Source organism: Danio rerio, chromosome 19 (assembly GCF_052040795.2).
Source record: "Danio rerio strain M-AB ecotype USA chromosome 19, GRCz13ab, whole genome shotgun sequence".
Taxonomy (NCBI): Eukaryota; Metazoa; Chordata; class Actinopteri; order Cypriniformes; family Danionidae; genus Danio; species Danio rerio.
In genome coordinates this window covers 25499054-25526342 of record NC_141039.2, presented here as the reverse complement: position 1 = coordinate 25526342, position 27289 = coordinate 25499054, and the positions used below count along the sequence as shown (strand labels likewise).

The window sequence follows — 27289 nt, the reverse complement described above, 5'->3', positions numbered from 1 at the left end:
CTTATCTACATTGTGGCATTTTATTTATAAATTCTCAACATTTTAAGGCTTTGTATTTAGAAAGCAAAAAAGGTTTATCTATAAAGTCGAACTCTAGCTTAACTCTATAAGGTTCTTTGTCTTCTTCTTCATTCTTTTATATCACATTTTACCTGTTTTTATGTTTTTTTTACTCATTTTATTATTTGTTTTTATTTTTATTTTACTTGTTTATTTTATTCTTGTTTATGTAAAACACTTTGAATTGCCACTTTGTATGAAATGTGCAATATAATCAAACTTGCCTTGCCTTGCCTTGAGCCAATCAGCATTTCCAATGCACGCACAAGAGCCAATCAGGATCAGCTATCTTTGCCATTTCGCCGGACTGCTCTGTTGACAATGTGAAAGACCAGAATGAAACACAATATTAGAGTCGACTAAATAATGCAGCACCACATAAAATTGAGCAGAAACCTGAAACTTAAAATGTGTGTAAATATGATGATTTAGAGGCGTTTTTGACAATGAGATGAAATGTTACACATTGTTGAAAAAGAGACAGTTATTAAAAAATGTAGTATTTTCTTTTCGGCTTTGTCCATTCATTAATCTGGGATTGCCACAGGCGCGCACCCTACTTAATGATAGATGCGCACATCTACTTTAGTGAACAGAACCTGCATAGGCTGTGGATAACAGGTAATAAAGTTGTTAATAATAATCAGTTTGTGGCACAGAGTGATAGTTTAGGAGCTGCGTGCAAAATATGAACAGCACTTAGCAGTGAAAATGAAACCGAAATCGTGCACATCATTGAATTATAACACATTTTAGAGTTATGATTGCGACAAGCATTTGATATGTTTTTTCTTTCATAGCGAACACACAGTTGTGCATGAAAATAAATGTTTACAGTGTCAGTATAACTACTCTAGTCTATATAATGTTGATTTTACCAGTGAATAAATGGTCTAATAATTTTGTCAATGACAGATTGCAAGCATAGGCCTATAGCTCAAACATAATTCAACATCAGAATTATTATAAGTAGAATAGAATTATTAATAGAAACCAGTAGACCTACACACCATAATGTTGTTTTACCATGTTTGATAAAAAACAATAATAATTGCAGACTCATATTAACCTTTATTTTACATCTACAGAGTCGTGAGAAAATCGTGAACTTTATTTTAAGCAAAAAATCGTGATTCTCATTTTAGCCAAAATCATGCAGCTCCAGTTCACAGTATGTTAAAAGGTAAACTGAATTATATACATTCATTCTGCATGGTGCTAGTTCAAAGTTAATACGTTGACCTTAAAATTAAAGGGGATGGAAATGTTGTATATTTCGTGGCATTGTTATTTCACTACAGCACCCAGAATGCATTGTGATGTGTACCGAAAATGCCTGGTTGTTGTAGTTGTTATCGAAAAGAGCAAAGTAAAACGGAGAGCAGTCGAGCCAGCCTTTGTGTCATCTTATTCTTTATGCAACGTTCATTATCCACACGTATATATTACACTGTAAAAACGCCAACTTTCAAAAAGTCCTCTGAACAAAGATTAATAAGTTAACTGAATTTAAATATTTTCATTTGATATGCTGACAAATAATAGTTAGTTTGTTCAACAAATATGGTGCTTCAATGTGAAAAACTTAAAATATTTCGTTGAACTAATACAAAATTCTTAGTTTTGCGTTGATGCGTGCCCTTCTTGTTGGCGCATGCACCTTATAAGCTTCTGGCGCATGCGCAATTTACTTCCATAGCTCACTGCAGGGGGTACCTGTCACGTGCGCGCGACAAAACGAACCATCTTTCTTTCTGCGGAGCTACGTGTCAATCGTTTTCATAATCGATTGTATATAATTGTATACATGTTTTTTGTGCGATGTGCTACCCATCTGACTGCCCGATCTATTTTACCAGTGTATTAATGATGTGAGAGACCGTGATAGAGCGGTTAAGAGTAGTGGTGGGCACAGCGAGGCTTCGTGAAACACTGAAACAGTCGAAGCAAATGTTTTGAAGCTTCGAAACGTTTCGAAACCTCACTCTACAGTGACATCTGGTCATTTTTTTATATATATTGCACTGAAACAGCTTCAGCAAAGAACGATTGAACAAATTGAGGGATTAAACCCCACTTTGTGAAAGAAGAATCCTTCAAGTAACATAGTACAGTGGTTAAGGTGTCAGACATCCATGCAGGAGTAGTAGGTTTCGAAGCCAGTCTGTAGCAGTTGTTTTAAAATGCTTTAATACCAGTTGGTGATGCTTTGCTCTTGTATCGTTTTGTTTCAACATTGGTCTGATATCCGAATTAACAATTTGTGAATAAATATGTCTTGTTTTTGTCTTAAAACAGGGTTGTTGCTAGATCAAAAACGGTGGCCTGAAGTTATCAAGAATTATTTATATTATTCATTAAATTTCCCATTTATTGTATTTTATTAATGTCTACCCAAACCCTAAACCCAACCATACTGTAAAAATATTTATTATTGTTTTACAGTGTTACAAAAATAATGCTAAATTGATGGCGTAACTGTAGCTGTATCCTATTTAGGCTACACAAAACAGAAACATGATTAAAATACATAAAACCATGATTTCAGAGTATTTGTACAAGTCGGGATTCGAACCCAAAACATCATGCTGAGCATAGAATCAATAAGCAAACCCTCAGTGCTCTAAGCCATATGAGACAGAGATACTTTGGAGACCTTGGCAGTCAAATTAGGATTCACCAGGTCTCGAAACGTTTCTAAGCTGATCGATGCTTTGAATCGCTTTAGTCACGTGACTAGGTGTTTCGAAACACTTTAGTCACGTGACTTGGATGCTTCGGATCATGCTTCGGTGCAGTGATTCGAAACACTTGCGCTTCGGGATCTCGACACTGTGTCAAAACATCAGTTTCACGTCAGCCATCCCTAGTTAAGAGCAGGCCAACGACGTTTCTGCTAAATCATAGGTATGCATGTCTTTTTTGTTGTCATCTAACGTTATATTATTTGATATGTTGGCTTTGATGTGCGCGTGTATCCTAATACGGAACTATTTGTTATAATTTAGCCGTGAGTTACTTGTTTCGTGCACTTGGTTTTGGCTATTTACATCAATAAAAGTTTAGAGTGAATGTATTTGAAACAAATAGCGATTTCAATCGAGTCATTTGCTTTAATAACTCACGATTAATACAATGAGTATCAGATAACATACCAGATCAGGTATCCAAGTCAAATATAACATTATGTCCTGTTTATCTAGATTGCTGTCAGCATTGCGCACATCATAACCTTTTTTCCCTTCGAACCAGAGCCAGTGGAACAAACGGTGACGTGTTTAACTGTGTAATTTGTGTGAAAATCGTGTGATTTTCATGTAATTCATTGCTTGATTTGCTTGTATATTAGTTAGCTCGACTAAATGTCTATCATATTCAGACCAACTTGCTTTAACAGTCAGCTAGCTTTTATTTACATAAAAAATATAAAGGGCTAAATATATATTTTTCTTTCTTTTTGCTCAAAAGGACTGAAATATTGACAATGACATAATTCAATGCAAGATTTCCTTGAGGAGGTGAGACTTGCTATCATCAGTGAAATTTGACGGTCATTCACCAGCAGATGCAAGAAACCTTTTCTCTTTGCCCAAAAGAAGTTGTTGAGATTTAGCCAGGAAGAAATTAGAGAGAGATAACCTGGACTTTAAGGAAGAGGTAAGTCACTATATTGCAATTGCTTTGGTTTCATTCAAGGTAGTAATGATAATGCTAAAAATAACAAACAACATTATTATTATAGGTAATTCAAAATACATCTGTATTCAGCATTTGAACATTTAAATATTTACATTTACAAATATATATATATATATATATATATATATATATATATATATATATATATATATATATATATATATATATATATATATATATGTATTATGTGTAAATATTAATATGTATGTTTTTTTGTATATTGTAGATCTGCACAGAGTTTTCTCAGATCTGTAATGTAGATCTCCTGAGACAGTTAATCGAGTGACTTGATAAATATACAGCACCTCTCCTGAAACTCTACAGAAAAGAAGGGATTCAATGGGTCCAGAGATGGATGAACCAGCGCAATGAACTTGTTTTACGCAGCGGATGCCCTTCCGGCTGCAACCCATCTCTGGAAAACATCCATACACACTCATTCACACATACACTACGGACAATTTTAGCCTACCCAATTCACCTGTGCCACACGTCTTTGGACTGTGGGGGAAACCGGAGAACCCAAAGAAACCCACGTGAACGCAGGGAGAACATTCAAACTCCACACAGTAACGGCAACTGACCCAGCTGAGACTCGAACCAGCGACCTTGGTGGGAGGCGAAAGCACTTCTTACTGTGCCACTGTTTGAATGTTTTGAGGTCTGTTTTTGGACTTTATGTACTTTGTTGACAAAAGTGCAGTACACTTTAAATACTGTTTGAATGGAGTGGCTTTTAGGGTTTACTCTGATTAGATGATTGTATATTCACCTGGTTTGAGTGTTTGGACACACTAATAGCTTGGTTTTAGTAAGGTTGCCAGTTATTTTATGTTGAGGCAGTGTACAATCTTTTCAAATCTGGAAACATTCAGTACTAGTTGTGTACAAACTACCCCAATGCTGAACACGGCTAATGTCAAATGCTGATTTTGTATGCAAATGTTTTGGATTGTGATTTGAACACAGTTAAAAATAAAAAAAAGTGAATTGACTATTCTTGTGTATTTAATTTGAATCCTAAAAATTAATAGTGAATGCATAATGAATCAGTTTGTTTTATTTTGTTCAGTAAACTAAAAAAATCTTGTTGGGTAAACATAATCATTTTTGTTCAGAAACAAAAGATCTTGTTGAATAAACGTGAAAATTTTTGTTCAGTAAACAAAAGATCTTGTTGAATAAACATGAAAACTTTTATTCAGCAAACAAAAGACCTTGTTGAGTAAACATGATCATTTTTGTTCAGTAAACAAAAGATCTTGTTGAATAAACATGAAAACTTTTGTTCAGCAAACAAAAGATCTTGTTGAGTAAACATGATCATTTTTGTTCAGTAAACAAAAGATCTTGTTGAATAAACGTGAAAATTTTTGTTCAGCAAACAAAAGATCTTGTTGAGTAAACATGATCATTTTTGTTCAGTAAACAAAAGATCTTGTTGAATAAACATGAAAACTTTTGTTCAGCAAACAAAAGATCTTGTTGAGTAAACATGATAATATTTGTTCAGCAAACAAAAATATGTTGTTGGTTAAACAAGGAATTCAACAAAATATTTTAAGTCGACTTAGTTAACTCAAAAAGCTGTGTGTGATCGGTTGCCTTATTATTTTATGTTTATTCAACTTTTTTTTTTTACAGTGTAGTTTTAGAGGCATATAGATCTCTTTTTGATCTGTTTTATTTTTAAGCAGTGCTTTAGCCTATATGTTCATTTCTATGGCCTAAAATGACAGGTTGAGGGGTTGGTCCTCTAATTGCACTTTATATTGAGAAAGCTATGTTCATCATGCTCACTTCATTATGTTGTGAAACACTTGAATTTAAAGTCAATAAAATAATGGCAACAATAAGAAAAGAAAACAAACGGCATCTTGTCATGGCATATATAGGCTTGTTGTGTCTAATATCAATATACCCAAGCTATTCACAGATATTGCCAGATAATCACTGTACCTCACCCATACTTTAAACAGACTGAGGGGGCTTTCACACCTAGACTTTTGTTTTGGAAACTGTCTCGTTTGCCCAGTTAGCGCTGTTCGTTTGGCATATGTGAATCCAGCAATCGCGCTCGGATCTGCGCCAAATCAATTGCTTTGAGATTGCTTGAATGAGGTGGTCTCAGCTGAAATTAAACGAACTCTGGAGCAGATAGATTGTAGTGAGAAAACGATACAATCCAAGCCCGTTTATATCACATTGTTTTATGGATATGTAAAAGGCATACGGCTATATGAAGAGGAAATTATGAGTAGGGGGGAGGTCATAAACCGTGAAACTCTGACCAATGTCAGGAGTTTACTCACATATGACTTGTTTTAGCTCTTTTGGTCTGTTTAGAAACTTTGCAGTTTTAAAGCGAACCGCACAAAGAGCAGTGCAACAATGTAACAATTGTAATGTCTGTTTTGGAACAACTGAATCGATTCACAGGTGTGAAAGCACCCTCAGATCATTTGTGATTCTGACTGTCATCCTTTCTTGCATTGTCTTGAGCCTTCGCATTGCAAATTATATATTGTTAGTAGCCTGCATTGGTCACAGTCATAATGCTACATCATATTGCTTTCTAATGGATGTAAAATGCTCTGCAGTACATTTAGTTAATTTACAATTAAAAGTTTTAAATCTATAGTTATTTTGGTGAAAGTAACTAAAAAGTAATATAAGAGTCATGTAAAATATTACAATTCAGAAACAGTAATATTGTAAGGTAAAGGATTACTTTAAAATAACAGTAACAAGTAATGTGTAATGTGATAGTTTGGAAGTAACTTGCATAACACTGTTTGTTAGCATGGTTCTAGTTTGAATTAGTGTGTTATTAGCATGATTTAAGCATGGATTAGCATGCCATTAGCATGATTCTAGTACAAATTAGCATGTTATTACCATGATTCTAGCATGGATTAACATGTAATTAGCATGATTAGAGCATGGGTTAGCATGATTCTAGTATGAATTAGCATGTTTTAGCATGATTCTAGTATGAATTTGCATGTTTTAGCGTGATTATAGCATGAATTAGCATGTTATTATCATGAATCTAGGATGGATTACCATGTTATTAACATGATTCTAGCGAGGATTTCCATGTTGTTAGCATGACTGCAGTGTGAATTAGTGTAGGGCAATGGTCACCAAACTTGTTCCTGGAGGGCCGGTATCCTGCAGATTTTAGCTCCAACCCTAATCAAACACACCTGAACAAGCTAATCAAGGTCTTATAGGTATACTTGAAACATCCAGGCAGGTGTGTTGAGGTAAGTTGGAGCTAAATCCATCAGGGACACCGGCCCTCCAGGACCAGGATTGGTGACCCCTGGTGTAGGGTTTTCATGTCTATACGTCATGTCTATGTGCAATATGTTGTTGACATCCATCCATGAAAGAATAATCCAGATTTAACTTCTTAATATTGTTTATTTGTTCGCTTTCATCACAACGCACTGGTAAAACATCAGCGTCCCAAGGGGGAAGGAAATCACATAAAAGTACTCGGAAGTAAGTTCAACATTCACAACCGAAGTCAAAATAAAAGTCCCGTTTGTTAACACTTGCGCACAACGAACTCTTGCACATTTTTGGCTTACAACAGTAAGTAATTACAAACTTTTAGTTTGGATGTCATTATTATGTCATTACATTATAATTATTATGTAACATTGTATTTGCCTTGTTAAAACAATGTAATTAGATGGATGATAGTAGGGCAGAGCGGAGCAAAAAGTAACACTTGGTCAAATAATAAACAAATTATTGGGGTTAGACAAACCATTTGTTTTTACCAACAAATCACAAGCCTCTCCTACAAATGAGCTCAGAAATTATGATCGCCGAACCTATGGTTTCTGTGCAGTGTTGCCAAAAGTGCCAGAAGTAAAAATGTTACTATTTACCCCACCTGCGGGGCAAGTTGTAACAGACAGAAGGTTAGTTGTAACACATGCTTAAAAAGGCAGATTACACACAATTTAAATCCAGTTTACTTTAAATAATATCTATATTTTCTCAGTACCTAGCTCAATTTATTTTTATTCTACATAGCACAGTATGTTTATTTATTTATTGGATAAATACATTTGAATTTATTTGGATTATTATCCATTATTATACAATGCCTTTATTTGGAGTATTAGCAATAAAAAAAAAATTTTGTCTATCAAAAAACAAAAAAAAAAATCTATTAAAAATCATTTTATTAAAAAAGTTGTCAAAATAAAAAAAAAATGTTGTGTTAGTTTAATTGGTGTTCAACAGTGTGTGGCTTAATTTTAACACCGTTACAACTAACCCCGCTGTGTCATGTTTTCCTCAAAACTGGTTAGCAGTCACTGTGTGTTTCTTACATCTTTCAAAATGGTTTTATCTTTTAGCCTAGAAGACGGTGATGCTGCAAAAATGGTTTCTCTTGTGTTTCTCATCCAAACTTCACCGAACTTATTCAATAATAGCCAGGAAGACATCTGCTGACACTGTGATGAAAACCTCGGAAGAATGCCATGATCAAGCCTGAGCAAATACCTTAAAACTCTGTGTTACACTTAACCCCACGTTACTTTGTGCCCTGTGCTCCCCTATTGTAAATGTCTTCTTGTATACTTCATGTACAGTACAGTATGTTTTATATTGTGTGTTGAAGAGTACAATTGCAAAGAAACATAGAAATTACTAAAACTAGAGATTTTAGTAGTTTTCAGAAATCATGATTTTATGTTGAGTATTGAAGATTTCAAATGCAAAAATGTTGAAATATAAGACTTTTAGAGATGGTAGCAATCAAGAGATATAGTATCATATTCCAGCTCATTATGTGCTGTGAATGATTTTTACAGCGTTAAAGGGATCATCTTAAATACAATACTTTCTGTATAAAATGTGTGTAAAATCTAGACTAAAATCAAAGAGAAACAAAAGTTACATGTTTTATGTTTAGTAGATGTGAATGAGTCGACAGAGAAGCTGACTTAAACTTGCTCAGAGAAACGCTGTTGCTGTCAAACATGGTTTACTACACTAAGCCAGTTTAATGGTGAAGGGATTGATCCAATAGGCCTATTGATAGGTTTGTGAAGACATTTCATGCTCCCTTAATTAGCATTTTGTAGTATTTTCAAAATATTTTATTATATATAGTATTTTATTTTAATACATTTGAGCTCTCACACAGCTCTCCCACCTTCTACTTACAACAGGGGTTGAGGAGGTTATCAAGCCATCCAGCTTGAAAGACGGAGAGGAAAAGACAAAAGTCTCTGCACGGGCCTGGCCTGAGGTAAAAGTGACACTCATCTGAGAGGTCAAATATTTCATACACAAAACATTTTAAAGACACAAATGCAAACAAACTATTTTATAAACTGCTTAATGACTACAGCTGACAATGCTTGATTAAAAGTTTTGAATGAGCACATGACACTATTCAGGCATTATTCATTTAGTAGTCATGATGAAATGTTTGCTACTGGAAATAAACACATTTTGTATTATTATTGGAATTTTATCAAAACATGATCTTATTTAAAACTGTTAACATTAAATGTAATTAAATACATGACCAGCACCTGAGCATTACTTTGGGTCTGTCAGTAGTGATCGCCTGCCTGATTTTTGTCAAAAGGTGGAGGTTGTACAAAATTTGATAGAGGTGGTCACCTCCCTCCTACTTGTCTTTGCAGGAAAAACATTGAGTTATTGTAATAAGATGTGAGTGTTTCCAACAATAATAGAAAATAGTGATAGCTATACATAATTCACATATACACGTTACAGGATTGATATGAATTCTTCTCTCCAACAAAGATGACTCTAAACATAGTCTTAATGCTTATACATATGACATATAAGAGCACTTGTAATGCAAATGTCAACCTTAGCATGAAAGAAATTAAGTTTTCACCAAAATACGGAACCCGTTTCTGTTTTTTTTTTTTTTTTTTTGTCTAAGCAAGTATTTTACAGAACTTTAAAAATGCTCAAAAATGTCTCTGTCAGCTTTTTTAAACAATTAAATTTGATTTACCAAAGTCACACAAGTGGTAATTTCACATCGGTCACATCCATAACAACACTTTTTCCTCTTAAATGCAAAAAAAATATCGTAAAATAAAATTAATCATTTTTGTTTTATGGAGAGCCAACTCTTATCATTTTGATGATCATTACTTCTTTTGGGTCTTGCAGTTTAATTCACAGAATGTCTAAGTATTTTCATTTAAAGTACAAAACATGTTTATAATTAATAAACATATAAATATTTTCTATGTAAATTTATGTTCTGAGTTTTTACTGCAAATGTCACATCCATAACACTGGAATTGCTCATATATAAATATAAATCTAACTTATTTTCAGCTAAAATCTACTGTATATAATTAAGCTTAAAATAACTTTGTTTAATTTTGTTACTGGATAATAATGTTAGTCTTAGTTTTATGTTTTACTTCACACATATGTCACATGACTAAATGTAGGCCTAATAATGTTATTTTAAGTTTGTTCTTTTAGCAATTACAACATTTATTATTATTTTTTTCAATTAAAGCAAAATTATTTGAGATTATCTAATCTTAAAATAACAGTGTTTTATTTAGTTTCTGGACAATAATGTTTCAGAATCAGTTGGTGTTGTATTTACAAGTTTATTTCTTGTATTTATTTAGATATTTGTGGTCAAAATACTGTTCCTTATTATTGAGAAGTGAAAGATTAAAGATTATAGCTTGTATCTGCCTGTCTGTCTATTAATTCAATTCAATTCAATAATTGCTTTATTGGCATGACAATTGTTACAAATGTATTGCCAAAGCAGTTATAAAGTTTACATAAAAAGTAACATACATATATAATAATAAAAAAAGATTATATTTATATATAATTATTAAATAAAATATCAACAATACATCATATTATTCAATATATCACATTGATATTCAATTTATTATATAATTACTCAACATTGATTATTCATACAAATCAATACAAAAATAGATCAGAATAAACTGTACATTTTTAGGATAAAACAGTAATAAAAACAATAAAAATCAGTATATTTACAATGATTAATTTATAATCATTTAGGTGTGTGTGTGTGTGTGTGTGTGTGTGTGTGTGTCTATTATATATCTAGTTTAGATAGCTTGTCCAATATGGTGTTGGGATTTTGAATGTAAACAAGTGTTCTGGAATGTGCTGTCATAGAAACAGAAGAACGCAGCATTAAAAGTAGAAGACAGTTCAGAATCTCCTCATTGCGTCTTCTCATTGCAGTTGGTAATAGTAGTGTTCCCAGTGAATTCTGTTATTATGGCATTGAAAAGAAAGCGTTGTTCTCAAGGAACTCAAGTGTATGATTTCCATACTCGTACACCTCCAACATCCAGCACCAATGTGGCTGAGAACCTTTCACCCGTTAGTGTTGGTGAGGAGATTGACATACAAGTGAGAAAGAAGAGGAGGTGGGAGAGTTTTGAAAAGCCGCTCTCCCTTTACGCTGAGGGTAAATCCAGTCACTGTTTGTCAATCTGACCATGCTTTGTGTTCACTAGATCTCTGTACATGTACATATAGGCCCGGACAGATTCTGTGCACATGTTTTGCTATTTCTGCTGAGAATTTTGTTTAAAAAGTCTGCAGATTTATGAGGAATGATTTTGAGAGTAAAGTAACTAAAAACTGAACACATACAATAAAAAATAACTTTATAACTTGTTTTAGGTTTTTAAAACAAATCTAAGTAGAACCAATTGTTTGGTAATCAACGTTTCTCATAATTTATCCACTAAAAGAGAAATCCTTACAACAATCTGTATTGTACATAAATCATTTAAATAATTGCAGATTATTAATAATATCACTGAAATATAAAAATGGTATAAATATCAATATTCAATGGACTCAATAATGGGCATAAAATGTGTATGATTCAGATTTGTTGAAGGCAAATTATGAGCATTCACTATAAGAAACCCAATTCATGACTGTTTTTGATCTCTAAGATGAAGTGTGTCTTTACACTTTACATCAAAATACAAATCAATTTTATAAGCCATTATCATTATCATTAATGCATGTCTTACATCTCTAAATACAGATGACAACCAGTGGATGACTTTTCTCTGCGGCCAAAAGAGAAAACGAAGTTGTCACAGCTCTTATGTGAACGATTTCCATCCTCATACACCTCCAATATCCATCACCAGCCTTCAGTCCACTGATGTTGCTGAGGAAAGTGAGAGAAAGAGGAGAAGGACTGACAGTCCTGAAAAGCTGCTCTCCTGTAAAGTCCAGAAGTCCAGCAGCAGCTCTAGTCAGGAGGATCAGACTCCTGTTCAGATCCACAAGAAGAGTTCTGAAGGTAAATCTAGTGGTCATTTGAGAATGTGTGGCCTTCTCTCATGATCCTCTTCAGTATGAAGTAGAGTACATTACAATAAGTTCTGTAAATATAAATATATTTTTAAAAAGCACTCAAAGTTTCAATCACTGTTTGCTGTATTTTGAAGTGTCCACCATATCAGTATTGTGCAGGTTCATTTTCACGATGTATTGAATTATTGAACATAGGCATATGTCTATTCCACCTCAAACATTACACACGTGTCTGTCAGTGCTTGACATTTCACATCAGCTGCAATTATTCATCTTTTAACAGGTGACATTCTGGACCAGTATGAACTCGGCAAGGAGATTGGAGAGGGAGGATTTGGCAGCGTCTATGAAGGGAAGCGCTTGGAGGATGGCCTTGAGGTGAACAATCCCTTTAATATATATTATGTTCACTTTTTAGTGCACTTGATGTGATTATAACAGAAGTGTTTTGTTGAACAGGTGGCAGTAAAAATTGCCAGAAAGCCATCGAACATAAAATACATCAACATCGTAAGTAGACTTAAACATGTAAAGGCACTGACAACAGTATATTTGGGGAAGCAACACCGCCTAACTAATCTTTCTTCTAGGCTGGTCATCCTGAGCCCCTTCCTTTAGAGATCGGCCTGTTGATACTGGCTCATAGAGGCGGCAAGGTTCCAGAGATCATTGAGCTGCTGGACTGGCAGGACCAGCAGGATCGTTACATCATGATCCTGGAACGACCTTCACCCTGTGTAGATCTGTTGGACTTCATAATGTCTCTCGGCTCCATCACTGAACGCCAGGCTCAAAAGATCATGGAGCAGGCAACAACGGCCGGTCTCATGTGCTGCAGACGTGGGGTATTTCACCGAGACATAAAGCTGGAGAACCTGCTGGTCAACACGGACACGCTTGAGGTCAAGCTAATTGACTTTGGCTGTGGAGCTCTTCTCCAGGAATCTGGCTATGACAGTTTCTGTGGTATGTATTAAACTTAACACCTGTAGTCTGGACTATCAATTTGACCAATCATGTATTTTCATGTTACAGAGAAAACATGCTTTAGTGTTTCATGCTGAGACCAAATCTTGTTCCTTCAGGCACAAAGGAGTACTTCCCACCAGAGTACTACCTGGACGACGAATATCATGCAGAACCATCCACTGTATGGTCTTTAGGAGTTCTGTTATTCCTACTGCTGTGTCAACGATTTCCTGAAGTCACGGACACGCAGAGGATCGATGATGGAAACTGGACTGAGCCTGGATTGTCAGAAGGTAAGACGTCATTCATCACATCATAGACGAGCAGTTCATGGATTAAAACTAAGAGTTGGATATTGGATAATGGTGACAATGTTCTGATTCTAAAGTAGAGTAGAGTCAGATCTTATAGATGAATAAAATGACAGCAGATGTAAAGTTGAAGTTGATAATGTGTTTCTCTCACTTCTTCCCACCATCGTTCTGCACAGAATGCTGTGACTTGATTCAAGCTCTCCTGCAGGAAAACCCAAGCCAGCGGATTCCTCTGGAAGAAATCATTCTCCATCAATGGTTTAAGGTACTGAACTGTAGATCAGCTTCTAATGATTTGGAAAATAGATTCTCCTTTCATTTGAAAAATGTTTTTTTTTATTGTACATTTTATGGCTTTTGTTTATTGTGACGAATCTGAATCAATAACCTTGATTTGGTGTGTGTCTGTATGTTTCAGGTCAAGGAATAAGGAATAAGGAATGTAGTGCAAATGGATGGGAAAGATTATTTGCACTACTGAGCACCACAGTTCCTGACGCTAAAAAAGTACAGATTCAACAGTAGAGCTTAAAAAAGGACACAGCAGCAACAAATAATCCCAGAAAAAAGGTCACAGCAACAACAGAAGATCCAGAAAAAAAAGATCAGGCCTCAAGAAAAGATCCTGGAAAAGACACAAAAGATCTGGAGAAGAGGGCACAGCCCCAACAATGAAAACATTTGTAAATAAAAACATGAATAAAATATACTTTGTCGCACCAGTCCTGTTTTCATAAAAAATACATCAAATCAGCCACGATACTGAAAAAGCAGACAGCAGTGAATGAAACACTTAAACAAATTACTTGAACACTTAAGTACCAGGACAACTAAACACATACACACTCACACACACACTTATAAACTGATGTGACTGTAACTGAGCAAGGTTTTGGGAAATTGTGAACAAATTTAGTAATACAGCACAATATAGTAAAAAGTGGGTAGAGGACTGTGCAGACACTCTCACACACACACACATACACACACAGAGGCTTGAACATATCTCTTTAAGAAGATATATAAGTAATGATGTTTATACTGTACAGACTGTATTTTTTATTCTTCTACAATAACCTCGGGGTCATTTTCCTCTCGGGGACCAAAAAAAAGTTCCTGTAAAGTCAAGATCTACTGGTCTGACATTTCCTCATCTATAAGACTGAATAAAAACGTAAGTTCAGACAGTATCAGTCAGAGGCCACTAGAGGACAGACACTAGCCATTCTGCTGGAAAAGCAAAGAAAAATGGTTCATTTCAGAACAAGTGTTGAAACCGCATAAGGCCTAAATGACCTTTAACCTTTGATCGGTTTTCCCTCAAGACTCAGTTTTATTACTTGAATTTTTAAAAATTTTTTTGATTTTTTCCACACTGTTCTTAACCCTGGATTACCTAGTAAATTATAAGCAGTGTGAAAAAAAAGCTAGATTTACCCAGCGCTGAGAATGACCCAGAGTTGACCTTTTCGAGTTTTAAAATCCAAGACACAATTAACAGATGTAAGACTGTGTCGCGGGACCAACGGAATTCAACTAAAATAAAGTGGACAGAGTTTGTCGGCCATGCTGCTTACAATCTCAAAACATCAACAATCACACTCTTACGTAACATCATTAACTGTGTCATACATATAGGCGTTATAACCTGATTAACTTAAGAAATAAACTAAGAAAATGTCTGTGTGTGTGTGTATATATGCGTGCGTGTGTGTGTTGAGACATTCTGAATGATATCTCAATATCTCAAGCATTCAAACATCAGACAGCTACTAGGCTTTTCGCACACTTAACCCTCTACCGCATGGTGTTGCCATATGGCAACATGATATTTGTATTCATTCCCCTGTCACTGTTTCTTTAAGACCAACATTGAATTGTTTTAGTTGGAAAGAGAAGACCTTAGTGTGGCCAATGATGTGCTTTGGTTAAGTTACATGACATGGGGCCCTATCATACACCCGGCGCAATGTGGCGCAAGGCGCGGCGCAGTAGTCTTTTAGTAGTTTCAGCTTGGCGCAGGAGTCGATTTGAGGCGTTGTGCTACGCTGTTTAAATAGCAAATGCATTAGCGCTTATATGTGCGCCCATAGGCGTTCTGGTCTAAAAAGGAAGGCGTTCTGAGGCGCACGGCTGGCGCGTTGCTATTTTGAGAAACTATAATAGATTTTTCATTAAACCAAAACAAACCCGGTCTAGTTGCGCCTCGCTTACCCACTGCTTAATACGCACAAGAGAGCAATAGGCAAATATCTTTACATATGAAAAAAAATAATATTAAGGATATATAGGATATAATAAGAATAGATATAGGATATAAATATAAAGGATTAAAATATTACAAAACATATTATTTTCTAGCCTACATAAATATGAAAAATCACTGCTTTTATGTCTTCTTCATCTCGGGAGGCTTTTTCAGTTCATTCTTAACAATTTGCTTATGTATAATGTTATTATTATTAGCAGTATTATTTATTATATCCATATTTATATTTGTTTTATTAAAAACAAGCTTAAATTTGCCCACCTGTCAGGTTTTAGACCATAAGGGGCACAGCATGTGTTTTAGGATATAACTCAGGTTTTTGAGCACATTTTGTTATTATTATTAATTTATTCACTTGCTGGAAATTAGAACTGAATTTAGAAATAGTTTTAAAATGAATATTTGCGCTTAACAAGCAAAATTATTTATTTATAGACTAATTGATGTCTGTGCGTAAAGGTTTCTCTATTTAAGAGCGAATGTGAAAGTAGATCCATTATCTTTCATTCTCACGCAGTAGATGCTCTGTTTAACAGTTTTCTGTTAAAAAACTGTTAACTGTTAACTTTTTTAACTGTTTGCTAGTGAAATGCTCAGTTTTTCCACTTAGACTTACTTTGCGTCCTGTAAATAGCGAATGCGCTCTTGGCGAGACGCAGCAGGCTCTTAAAGGGAATGGGAGATGAGACTCTAATTGGTTTATTCTCAAAACACACATAACTCATTAAGAAAATAAACTCAACCCTTTTAGACCATGCACCACATCGCAAAGCAGATTTTCCCATCCTTAAATTAGCAAAAATGCGTTCTGACACACCCTGAAAGCATTTGCGCCCTGCGTTTTACGCTCTGCGCACGGACCGTCAAAATAGAGCCCATGCAGTGTTTTTCTGTGGCGTGATTTCTGGCAGACTGGCGTTCATTGTGAGTAGTTGCTGAATGCAAACGTAAACGTCAATAAAGACAAAGCATCAACTCATGTCAGATCAACAAAGAAATCTTTAACATCACCTCTAGTAAGTTACGATGACATATTCACTACTCATTTTTTTTTATCAATTAAGTTTTCTGTAAATCGTTTAAATGTATGTGTTTCCAAGTGGCAACACTGTGGAATAGTGTAACGTGCAATATTGCAATGGGTTAGCTAGCTAGCAAGGTCAGCTGTGAACTTTTAAGTTGCAACAATAACAACATGAATGCTAGTAATATATTGTTGATTAGGTGTATGTTAATGACATTTGCATTATGGATAAAATCTAGTTTTAATGGCAATACTACTTTTGAATAGATATGAGAATGATGCAGACTGGACATTTGGTAAGAGCAGTGATGGAGACAGTTCGAGTAAGTTAGCTCTGAGGCAGATAAGACAGGCGTAGCAAAGTATAGTGTAATTTATAAACATTGTTAGCTAGTAGCTACTTTATTCTGATGTATCTGGATATACTAGACTTGTTATTTATTTGTTATAATATTTACTGGAGAAACTATTTATCTTTACTGTATGTTATATACATGACAATAACATATTAGCTTTTTAGTAATATTAATAAAAAAAAATGTAATAAATGAAAGCTATTGGAATATCAGCTGTTGGAAAGTATGTAAAAGGTGTCATTTTTAAGTTAAGCTCCTTACCCAAGGCTGAGTGTACTCTCAGCAGTCTTATTAAAACTGCTTTAAAATGGTACAATATACATCCAAACTGGCAGCTTATGTACAAAGAAATTCACTTCAAAAGATAAAAAAGGCAAATAACTCAGGAAACAGTTGTTTCCAATTCTCCACTCAAAAGCTCTCCATGACCTCTGACCTGGCTGGTTAGATAAAATACTTTGTAAGAAGTCTACATTGCTGTTTTCTCAGTTATTTGCCAAGGCTTGAGATGAGACTAGAAAATTGAAGAATACTGAAGACGTCGATCAATGCTTGGAGTATGAATGGAAGTTATACATCAAATATAAAGAAACAAGAGACAGATGGTAAGGGTGGATTTAGGAGCAAGTCAAAATAAGACAGGAAAATAAGACAAACAACATAAAAAGGTCTTTTAGTGGCGATAATTCAATACTTCATTGACTGTTTCAAATGCCAGTAGCGGATCTGCTGGTGCTCTTTATAGTTAATTACAAACTTTGACATAGTTAATCAGTATGAGACAAAAATATTGAATAATACTCCAGTCTACACACTGGTCAAAAACTTCCAACTCATGTGTAATAGCAGCAAGAGCAGAGAGCTATTTTTTATATCATCACCTTGAAATTATAAGGTTGTATATGACATTTTTGTCAAAACTGAGTTATTCACATATTCTTATTAAATGACAACTTATCTACATTGTGGCATTTTATTTATAACTTCTCAACATTTTAAGGCTTAGTATTTAGAAAGCAAAAAAGGTTTATCTATAAAGTCGAACTCTAGCTTAACTCTATAAGGTTCTTTGTCTTCTTCTTCATTCTTTTATATCACATTTTACCTGTTTTTATGTTTTTTTTACTCATTTTATTATTTATTTTTATTTTTATTTTACTTGTTTATTTTATTCTTGTTTATGTAAAGCACTTTGTATGAAATGTGCTATATAAATAAACTTGCCTTGCCTTGAGCCAATCAGCATTTCCAATGCAAGCATAAGAGCCAATCAGGATCAGCTATCTTTGCCATTTCGCCGGACTGCTTTGTTGACAATGGGAAAGACCAGAATGAAACACAACATCAGAGTCGACTAAATAATGCAGCACCACATAAAATTGAGCAGAAACCTGAAACTGAAAATGTGTGTAAATATGATGATTTAGAGGTGTTTTTGACATTGAGATGAAATGTTACACATTGTTGAAAAAGAGACAGTTATTAAAAAATGTTTTATTTTCTTTTCGGCTTTGTCCATTTATTAATCTGGGATTGCCACAGGCGCGCGCCCTACTTAATGATAGATGCGCACATCTACTTTAGTGAACAGAACCTGCATAGGCTGTGGATAACAGGTAATAAAGTTGTAAATAATAATCAGTTTGTGGCACACACTGTAAAAATAAACGTTATTTTACAGGTAATTGTCTGTATTTTTTTACAGAATTTTTCAGTTTTTTCATTATACAGTGAAATACCTGTTGTTTTACAGATATGTTCTGTAATAAAAAAAATCGTACATAAAATTTACAGTTATTGCTTGTATTTAGGTATTACATTCTTTTTCTGTTTTTTAAAGGAAATGTTCTGTGTTTTAATAGAGTAACACGTAATTTTACGTTAATATTTACAGATTATTCATGTAAAAATAAACCGGAAAAAATAAATGTTATTTTACAGATAATTGTCAGTATTTTTTGCAGAATTTTCCTGTTTTTTCATTATACGGTGAAATATATATTTTTACAGATATTTTCTGTATTTAAAAATTCCAACATTTAATTTACAGATAATTGTTAGTATTTTGGTGTTACATGTTTTTTTAGGTGGCGCAGTGGGTAGCACGATCACCTCACAAGAAGGTCGCTGGTTCGAGCCTCCGCTGGGTCAGCCCAGCAAGCAATAGCCGTCATTTCACCGGCTAGGTGAAATGTAGACCAGATCTAGTCCAGCTACGTGTAGCCCAATTTTAGGCCGAATTAAATTTAATTAAATTTGGTTGTATGTTGTTTTTGTTTTTTTTTTGCTAAATAAAGCTTATGATATGTATGATACTTTATCATGTAAGAAAAGTCAACAACGTTTATGAGGTTCCTGCAAGTAATAAACGTAGTTTCAGTTTCTCTGTGTGAATTATAGACCCAATCTAGCCTGGCTATATCTAACCCATCTCTAGGCCAAAAAAACTTAAATTTGCTCACCTGTCTTTTTTGGCAAATACTTTGTGATATGATGTGATATGATATTCCTTCACGTAAGGAAAGTCAATCTCATTTACAAGGTGTTTGGGCTTTGAAAAATAAATGTTATTTTCATAGTCTGCCTTAAATTAGCCCGTCATCCGGCTGGCTATTTATAGCCCACTGATAGCCTAAACTGATCCACTGTAGTATTTGGCAGTGCAGCGCGTGCATCACGCAAGCATTATCAGTACTACATCTACTAGTGTTAAGGTGTAATTTTGTGACATGTTCTATTTATGGCAATAATTTAGCTTTGAATTAGATGGGCTTTATCCACCTCGCAAAATTGACATAAAAAATAATTGTAGGCTTACTGCTTTTTTATTTTTAATTAAAAATGAAAATGGTATAATATATCTTATTTATAATATGTTACATATATCTTACGGTAAATCAAGCCAGATCTAATCAGTTAAGAAAAATCGGCGCAGTTCCATACTCCACACGATAGATGGCGGTGTTGGTGAAATGGATCAACAAATCAAGAGGAAGAAGCTGTTGTGGTTTGAAATTTGTACCCTGTAAGGTAAGTGTAATCTGCTTTAATATCATGTTGTTTTGCTATGTTTTTTTTTTATATGTGCAAGTTTTAATTTAGTATTACACTAATATCAATGCACAGACACTCTTTATTCCAAAAATCTTAGACAAACATTAAAACGGTGTGAGGGAGTGTTACTTTACTTTTCTTTTAAACATCTCAAAATTAAACATTTATTAAGCAAAATTCGGTGATTAAGTGCTTTTATTGTGTACATTGCGAGTCGTCTTCATTAAATTGCCCTATAAAGTCAATGAAAAAGTATGTTAAGTCATGAGATGAAACTTCTGCAGTTTTAGCTTTTAAATCATGTTTGCTTTGATTTCATATCAAGAGACTTTTAAACACAAACACCAAGTTAATTCTGTTTTTATAGAATCAATTCAAGTTTATGTGTTTTTTTACTGATTTGTATTTTGTAAATAAACTTTACTATGTTATGGAAAATGTATTGTTTTAGTAATGAGTAATTGTATTTTGACTTGTCTCTGTAAAATCTAGTATTACAGTAGGCTGAGCTGACTTATTTTTATTATCATTGTTTGTTATTATTACAATGCTTCTCTAATATTTGTAACTATTTGTTTTTCTCCACAGATATTTGAGTGTGTCTGTGTATAATGAGCAGTCTAGCAGGTATGAGTTGCTGGAAATGTTTTAGATTAAAACATTTACACTATGACCACATTTGCTGGTTTCCCTGTCCATATGCAGATTGCTCATGTACTTTCACAAGCTGGATGAAGCTTTCGAGTCACATCAAACACACAGAATGAATATTAAACAATATGTATATGCATTATCCATATAACTGCGGTTGACATAAAGAAACATTGAATATAACACACTCATGCTAAAATAGTTAAAATAAGTGAATAAATAATTGAATTTAAATGTGTAAATAAGTAATAAGCTTTAAGCTGTAAACCATTTTATGTTAATAGCTGTTATTTTTTTCTAGTTTTAATACGTAACCAAGCATGATTGTGTACTGAAGACCTGCCTCATTTGAAGAGTGTGCATCTGAAGACTTGTAAAAGAATATGTGGTAAGTGTGTCAACCCATCTTCCTTTCATAAACGTATTTTTAAAACTCAAAGTCAAATGACCGACTTTAGAACTCATCTCAGTATTTTTTTCCCTTTTTCTCCAGGACTAAAAGTGCAGTTGCTGAATCTCAAAATGCACACACAGCAGTGGAGATCTATATCGTTTGGGCTGAGGATGCTGGTCCTGGGGACAGACCTACAGATGTTGGTGTAGAAATTTGCAGAACCTGTGTATCATATGGATTGGATGGACTTTTTGGGTTCATGTACACTTAAAGGATTTTTTAACCAGAAATAAAAATGTTTAATTATTCATGTCGTACCAAACATTGATTTGTCATTGAAGTACAAATTAAGATACTTCAGGTGAAATCTGAGAGCTCTCTCATTCTCTATAGACAGCAATGGTGCCAACTTGTTTAAAGTCTAGATAAATACCTAAAACATCCTCAAAACAGAATTCAGAATTCAATCAGAATATTTTTAAGCTACAAGAATAATTCTGAGTGCATATAAAGCAAAAATAACAGCCTTTGAGTTTCTTCTGTGGAACACAAGATGTTTTGAAGAAAGCTGAATACCTGTAACCATTGACTCCCATGTTGTTGTTGTTGTTTTTTTTTTTTATATATATACAGGTTTTCAGCTTTCTTCAAAATATCCTCTTCTGTGTTTAACAGGAAAATATCTTAGTTTTTATCTTTTTTGTTTTGTCATAACTTTGTCATTTTTATATATTTTTATTTTGTATTGGTTAATGTTGCTTTTATTAATAAAAGTTTTGTTTAATTAGTTTGAATGGATTGTTTTTTGAGAACCTGTTAACTAAAAATGTTGATATTTACATGTGTATTTTTGTTGTTTATTAAATGTATATACAGTCATTCATTAGCTGAAATTTTGATGACTTGTTTATGCTTGGACTGTACTTAGACGTCTATTAGATTTTCACTGACAGCCCAAATTTAACCATTATTTAGCCTAGACCAAAATTCACTGGCTATTAGACGTATACATGCAGTCGTTGAAAAGGCATCTAAATCACGTCTAGTTTAATCTTGGGCTATGGTTAGACGTTTATTAGATTTTCACTGACAGCCCAAATTTAGCCTAGACCTCTAGGCTATGTTTAGACGTCTAATAGACATCTTTTAAACCAAAAATGCTTGCTGGGATACTGTACACTGTGAAAGACAAAACAAATGCTCATTTTAATTATTATATTAATTTTCTATAATATTTATGAAGTATGCTATTATATTATTTTTCTCCTAGTGACTAATCACACATATCACTTATGTGTTTGCATGTTATGACCTGTAAATATTTTTTCTAATCAATATTTACAGTTGCAATGTAAAGTCAACAAAAAAGTTAACTAAACATTACATGGCCTACATCTGTGTTCGTATCACGATTAGCATAGCAATCATTTTACGACAACAAAACACGACTGAAAGGTGACTGCTAAACACGTGAAGAAAGCGCACCATCTGAACGGAGGCGCGGCCGCGCAAATTCACTTTTCTGCTGTGAAGAGGAAACTCCACATCTGTGAGGTAAAGCTTGACTCTGAAGTACCTATTGACATATTCAAATATACAACTCTCAAAGTGTACGTTTTGATAGACAAGGCGAGTAATGTTGGACATACGTTATGTTTGCTAAGTAAGTTATCGTTAAGGTTGCAGCTGATTTTTTGCTGCAAATTCAACGTTGCCAAAAAAATAAAAAATCCTAATTGCCTAACGTTAATTAGAAACTTATGCTTCTGTTGTTTTCTGTGGCCGTGTTTTTGACACACAAGTTAGCTGGTTAACTAGGCTAACTCTAAAGATTTGCTTAAATAACAGCAATAAAATATGTCACATTAAGTTACGTTGCTTCGTTGAGCTTTTTAACGACAAAGATACCGTCTAAAGTGTTAGAAAAGATAATGGTTTGGTTTAAAACAAGTCAGCATTGAGTCTGGCATAAATTGAACGGAAATTAACGTTAGTTGATATAAAGCTGAAATGCAACGGGGGAAATAGTCACTTAAACTGTGCTATTATAGTCACATTGTAAGGGGAAAACTTTATTCTAAATTAACGTTACAAGCTGCATTTAATTACCGAAAAGCTTAACTATACTACAAATTTCACAGAATTTTTCATAAAGATTACAGGCATTTGACTTTTCTGTATAAAACGGGAGTTTGTGATTTTTTTTTCAGTGATTTGTGTTCCGTTATACTTGGATAATTTTTACATAGCAAGCATTTGCAAACTTCTGTCTCTTTTTTTCACCCTCAGTTGTTTGATTCAAGAATTTAAACGTGAAACTACCTGAAGCAAATATATCTCTATTACACTGAAGTGAGTATGCAACATGGCAAGTATTTCAAAAACTTTCACATGTCCTATATGTGGCATTGCTTCAAAAACACTGAAAGGGTATGTAAATCACCAACAGTTACACAAAAATGAAGCTCATAGTGAATATGCCTGTTGTGTAGCTGGTTGCAAATCAAGATTTACAAAGTACAATTCCTTTAAAAGTCATATTTTGCGCCACCATACACAGTCATCCATATTGCAGTGGGAAACAGTACAGGGTCCACGGATATGTCAAAATCCACTTTGTCAGAAACAGTGCAATGATCTGAAAGATCTCTTAAATCATTTAAAATCACATGTTTTGAAGAAAGAAGAGGTTAAGTGCCCATTTAAAATGTGTGGCAAAACCTTTTCATTGAGGTCCTCCTTTACTGCTCACCTCTCTAGATATCATAAAAATGCTACATCTGCACAGGTATCCGATGTGCTTTTTGTTCATTCTGTGCAGAGTGAGTCACTTGATGTTGCTCAAAAAGCACCAGAGGTAAGAATTGATGAGCCAGAGGATATCCTGTGCCCACCTGATATGAAAGGGCTATATATGAGGAATTTATCTCTGTTTTATATGAAGTTACAAGCCAAATACCTTATACCTTCCTCCACTATTCAAATGATTGTGGAACAAATAGACAGTCTTAACTCTGTGTGCCACCAGTATGTAGTTGATCTACTTCAAGGTGCTCTGCAAGCAAATACTCATTTGAGTGAGTCGGAAATTAAAGATGTTGTGTCAAGTTTAAGTGACGATAACTTGCATGCATCCTGTAGCTCTGCACTCTCTACTGAGTATTCAAGGATGCAGTATTTTAAGAAAAACTTCTCCTATGTGCATCCACAAACTATTAGTTTAGGTACTGATGAAAACCGAAAGGAACAATTTGCTCAGTATATCCCAATAAAAGAGACTTTGCAGACTTTGTTGAAAGACTCAACTGTGTGGCAAGAATGTACAAAGTCAGTCCATGACAATCCACACATTTTGAACGATGTAAATGATGGTTCTGTATACAAGAGTAATGCTCTGTTTGGGGAGTCAGGTATAAGCATAAGGCTCATACTATATCAAGATGCTTTTGAGATTGTGAACCCACTTGGGTCAGCGAAAAAAAAATACAAGATTCTTGCAGTTTACTTTACACTGGCCAACCTTGACCCATTTTATCGTTCCAGCACTGACAACTTGCAACTTGTGCTCTTGTGTAGAGAGGAACACTTTAAATATTTTGGCCATGACAAAGTGTTCTCCACAATGTTGTCAGATATAAAGGAACTGGAGACAAAAGGGCTTGTCATTTCTGGACATGTTGTTAAGGCAACTATTTTTTGCATTGCAGGAAATAATTTAGGGTCGCACCAAATTGGAGGTTTCACAGAGAATTTCAGTGTGTCCACTTCTGTAGATATTGCTTGGCAACTAGAAATGAGCTCCATGAATTGCAAAAATGTGCCCCTCCCAGAACAGTGCAAAACTACAATGAGGCAGTACAAGAGGTACGCAGTGGTTCCCTGACAGAAAGCAGAGGTGTAAAACTTGATTCTGTTTTCAACTCCCTTACTTACTTTCATGTATGTCAGCCTGGCCTCCCACCTTGTATTGCTCATGATGTATTTGAAGGAGTTGTGGCATATGACCTGGCCATTTACATCAAGTACTTTGTGAAAGTGAAGAAATTTTTCACCTATAGTCAGCTAAACCGAAGAATCAAGCAGTTTAGCTATCATGGATCAGATGCCACATCCACTCCGTCAGTGGTTGCAGAAAAAGGAGATAAATTAGGTGGCAAAGCCACAGAAAACTGGTGTCTCCTGAGGCTTCTTCCTATTCTAATTGGTGAAAAAATTACAAACACTGATGATCCAATATAGGATACATCTTAAGCAGCTTGTAGAATTGATATGTGCCCCTAAAATATCTCACTCTCAAGTTGCTTTGCTCAATGTTTTCATTGTGGAGTATTTGGAGACAAGAAAGGAGATGTTTCCTGACCAAAAACTCAAACCGAAGCACCATTACATGGCCCACTATCCAGCTTTAATCCTGAGGTTCGGACCTCTAATAAGACTGTGGACAATGAGATTTGAGAGCAAACATTCTTACTTTAAAAGATGTGTGAGACGAACCCAGAACTTCAAAAATGTCTGTCAGACACTTGCACATAATCACCAACTTCTGCAAGCACATCTGTCCTCCAGTTCTGTCTTTGCTCCTTCTGCAAGTGAAGCAGTCCACTCCCTTCCATGCAGTCTTGTACAGTGATGCAGTACGTGGTGCAGTAGAGGCAAGCTTGCATGATCAGAGTGGTCTTGTAGTATCCACTGAGATACTGTGGAAAGGCACTCTTTACAGAAAGAGCTTTTTTCTTTGCACAGGTCCTTGCATGCCCACAGAGTTTGCACAAATCAAACTAATGCTAATAAAGGACAAAAGTGTGTATTTCGTTGTAACTCGTCATGGTGCATCATATTTGCAAGAGTTGGGACTTTATGAAATTCACACAGCATGTGGAAACATGGAGTGCCTTAATGGAGAGTTGTTGTTGGATTACTATCCATTGCCTGCTTATTCGCTTTGTGGAACAAAAGTCATTTCTCTCAAACATAGCATTGTAGATACTGAGTAGGGGAAAATGACATGGCACTTGGCATGGCATTTATTTTATTTTTTTTTTATTCTTTTTGGCAAAACAATACTTGAAGGGGGTATATAGTAGGCTTTTATGAATCCTTTATAATCAATTTGATACATGAATATGAAGATTTTATGTATGCTTATGACAGCTGTCTTTAAGTGTCATTTGCTCAGTTATGTCACTTTAAAATAAATAAATGATTGCTTGTCTTGACCAAGCGGCAACCTCCCGCTCTCCCTCAGGAAGCCAATACGGAAGTAACTAAAACTGCAATTCATCCGAAATTCCGCTAGTCGTGGCCGCTCCTGGCTCCAAAACAAAGCAAATTTCAATTGAGCCCACTGTTAGAATGGCCAACTTTACAGCAGAAAAAAAGGTGTTTACAGCCTGGTACAAAAAAAGATTTTGGTTAATACAGGTAATATTACCCTTCATGACAACTGTGAGGGGGGTGAATTTTTTTATAACTCATCTGTTTCCTTCATATTAAGTTATATTAAGTTTGCATAATTAAGGGCGTGGTCACTTGATTGACAGCTAGGTCTCGCTGGTCGCCGTCACGTCACCTCAGCTGAATCCTGCAGATTAGCCACTGAACTCGGCATATTTATCGTATATCTGTGTTGTTTTATGTGGCTTTACACAGTCAACTGCCTTTTGGACTTGTTTCCCACAATTATTAGATGGCATGGCATGCTGAGGGCACTTAATTGTGCTCACAAACCATTCACGTGGCCTCCGTTTCCCATGTGAGTAAAGTTATATACTTATCTACCATCTCTATACATGTATTTGTTTCATTTAAGATCATTTATCGTTTATATTTATATTTAGAGCTGTAATGCACTCCAGAATCTGTCAGATTGATTAGCTGTAGGCTCTAGAACAGTCATCTGAAGCGTTGTCATACAGTGTTATGCTGGATTTTATCAATAGTCTTACAGTAACTAACACAGACTATATCTGAAGTGTTTGGAAGTGATTCGCGTTTTCCTCCTGTTGAAAAACGTCATAAGAACAATGTTTAGTGGCTCAATGTATTTCAGCAGTGTTTTTTAAAAATCTAAACACTTTATTGATATAGTGTACAACCAAGCACAAGTGGTCAGAATACAAACGA

The 27289-nt window shown here is 34.7% G+C and overlaps 1 protein-coding gene and 4 long non-coding RNA genes across 6 annotated transcripts in view; 4 read left to right on the top strand and 1 right to left on the bottom strand.

Annotated features, from left to right (window-relative positions):
• LOC147832558 (uncharacterized) overlaps positions 1-27289 on the bottom strand; it is a 206014-nt gene that overhangs the window by 112727 nt on the left and 65998 nt on the right. For both annotated transcript variants that reach the window (XR_015516755.1, XR_015516754.1), the window contains exon 2: positions 285-372. This is a non-coding gene — a long non-coding RNA (uncharacterized LOC147832558). The remainder of the gene's footprint in view (positions 1-284; positions 373-27289) is intronic.
• LOC147832559 (uncharacterized) lies at positions 228-8434 on the top strand. The gene is made up of 3 exons (XR_015516791.1): positions 228-1512; positions 5409-6161; positions 6890-8434. It is a non-coding gene; the product is annotated as an uncharacterized LOC147832559 (long non-coding RNA).
• LOC137488514 (uncharacterized) lies at positions 2868-4754 on the top strand. The gene is made up of 3 exons (XR_015516763.1): positions 2868-2967; positions 3529-3717; positions 3986-4754. It is a non-coding gene; the product is annotated as an uncharacterized LOC137488514 (long non-coding RNA).
• Positions 10968-14127, top strand: LOC137488559 (serine/threonine-protein kinase pim-2-like). Its single transcript, XM_087295717.1, has 8 exons — positions 10968-11263; positions 11858-12121; positions 12419-12513; positions 12595-12645; positions 12726-13101; positions 13221-13397; positions 13595-13683; positions 13837-14127. The coding sequence occupies exons 1-8, from the start codon at positions 11071-11073 to the stop codon at positions 13846-13848; spliced, it is 1257 nt and encodes a 418-aa protein (XP_087151843.1). The 5' UTR covers positions 10968-11070; the 3' UTR covers positions 13849-14127.
• LOC141379089 (uncharacterized) lies at positions 20047-21474 on the top strand. The gene is made up of 4 exons (XR_015516778.1): positions 20047-20097; positions 20710-20748; positions 21074-21160; positions 21266-21474. It is a non-coding gene; the product is annotated as an uncharacterized LOC141379089 (long non-coding RNA).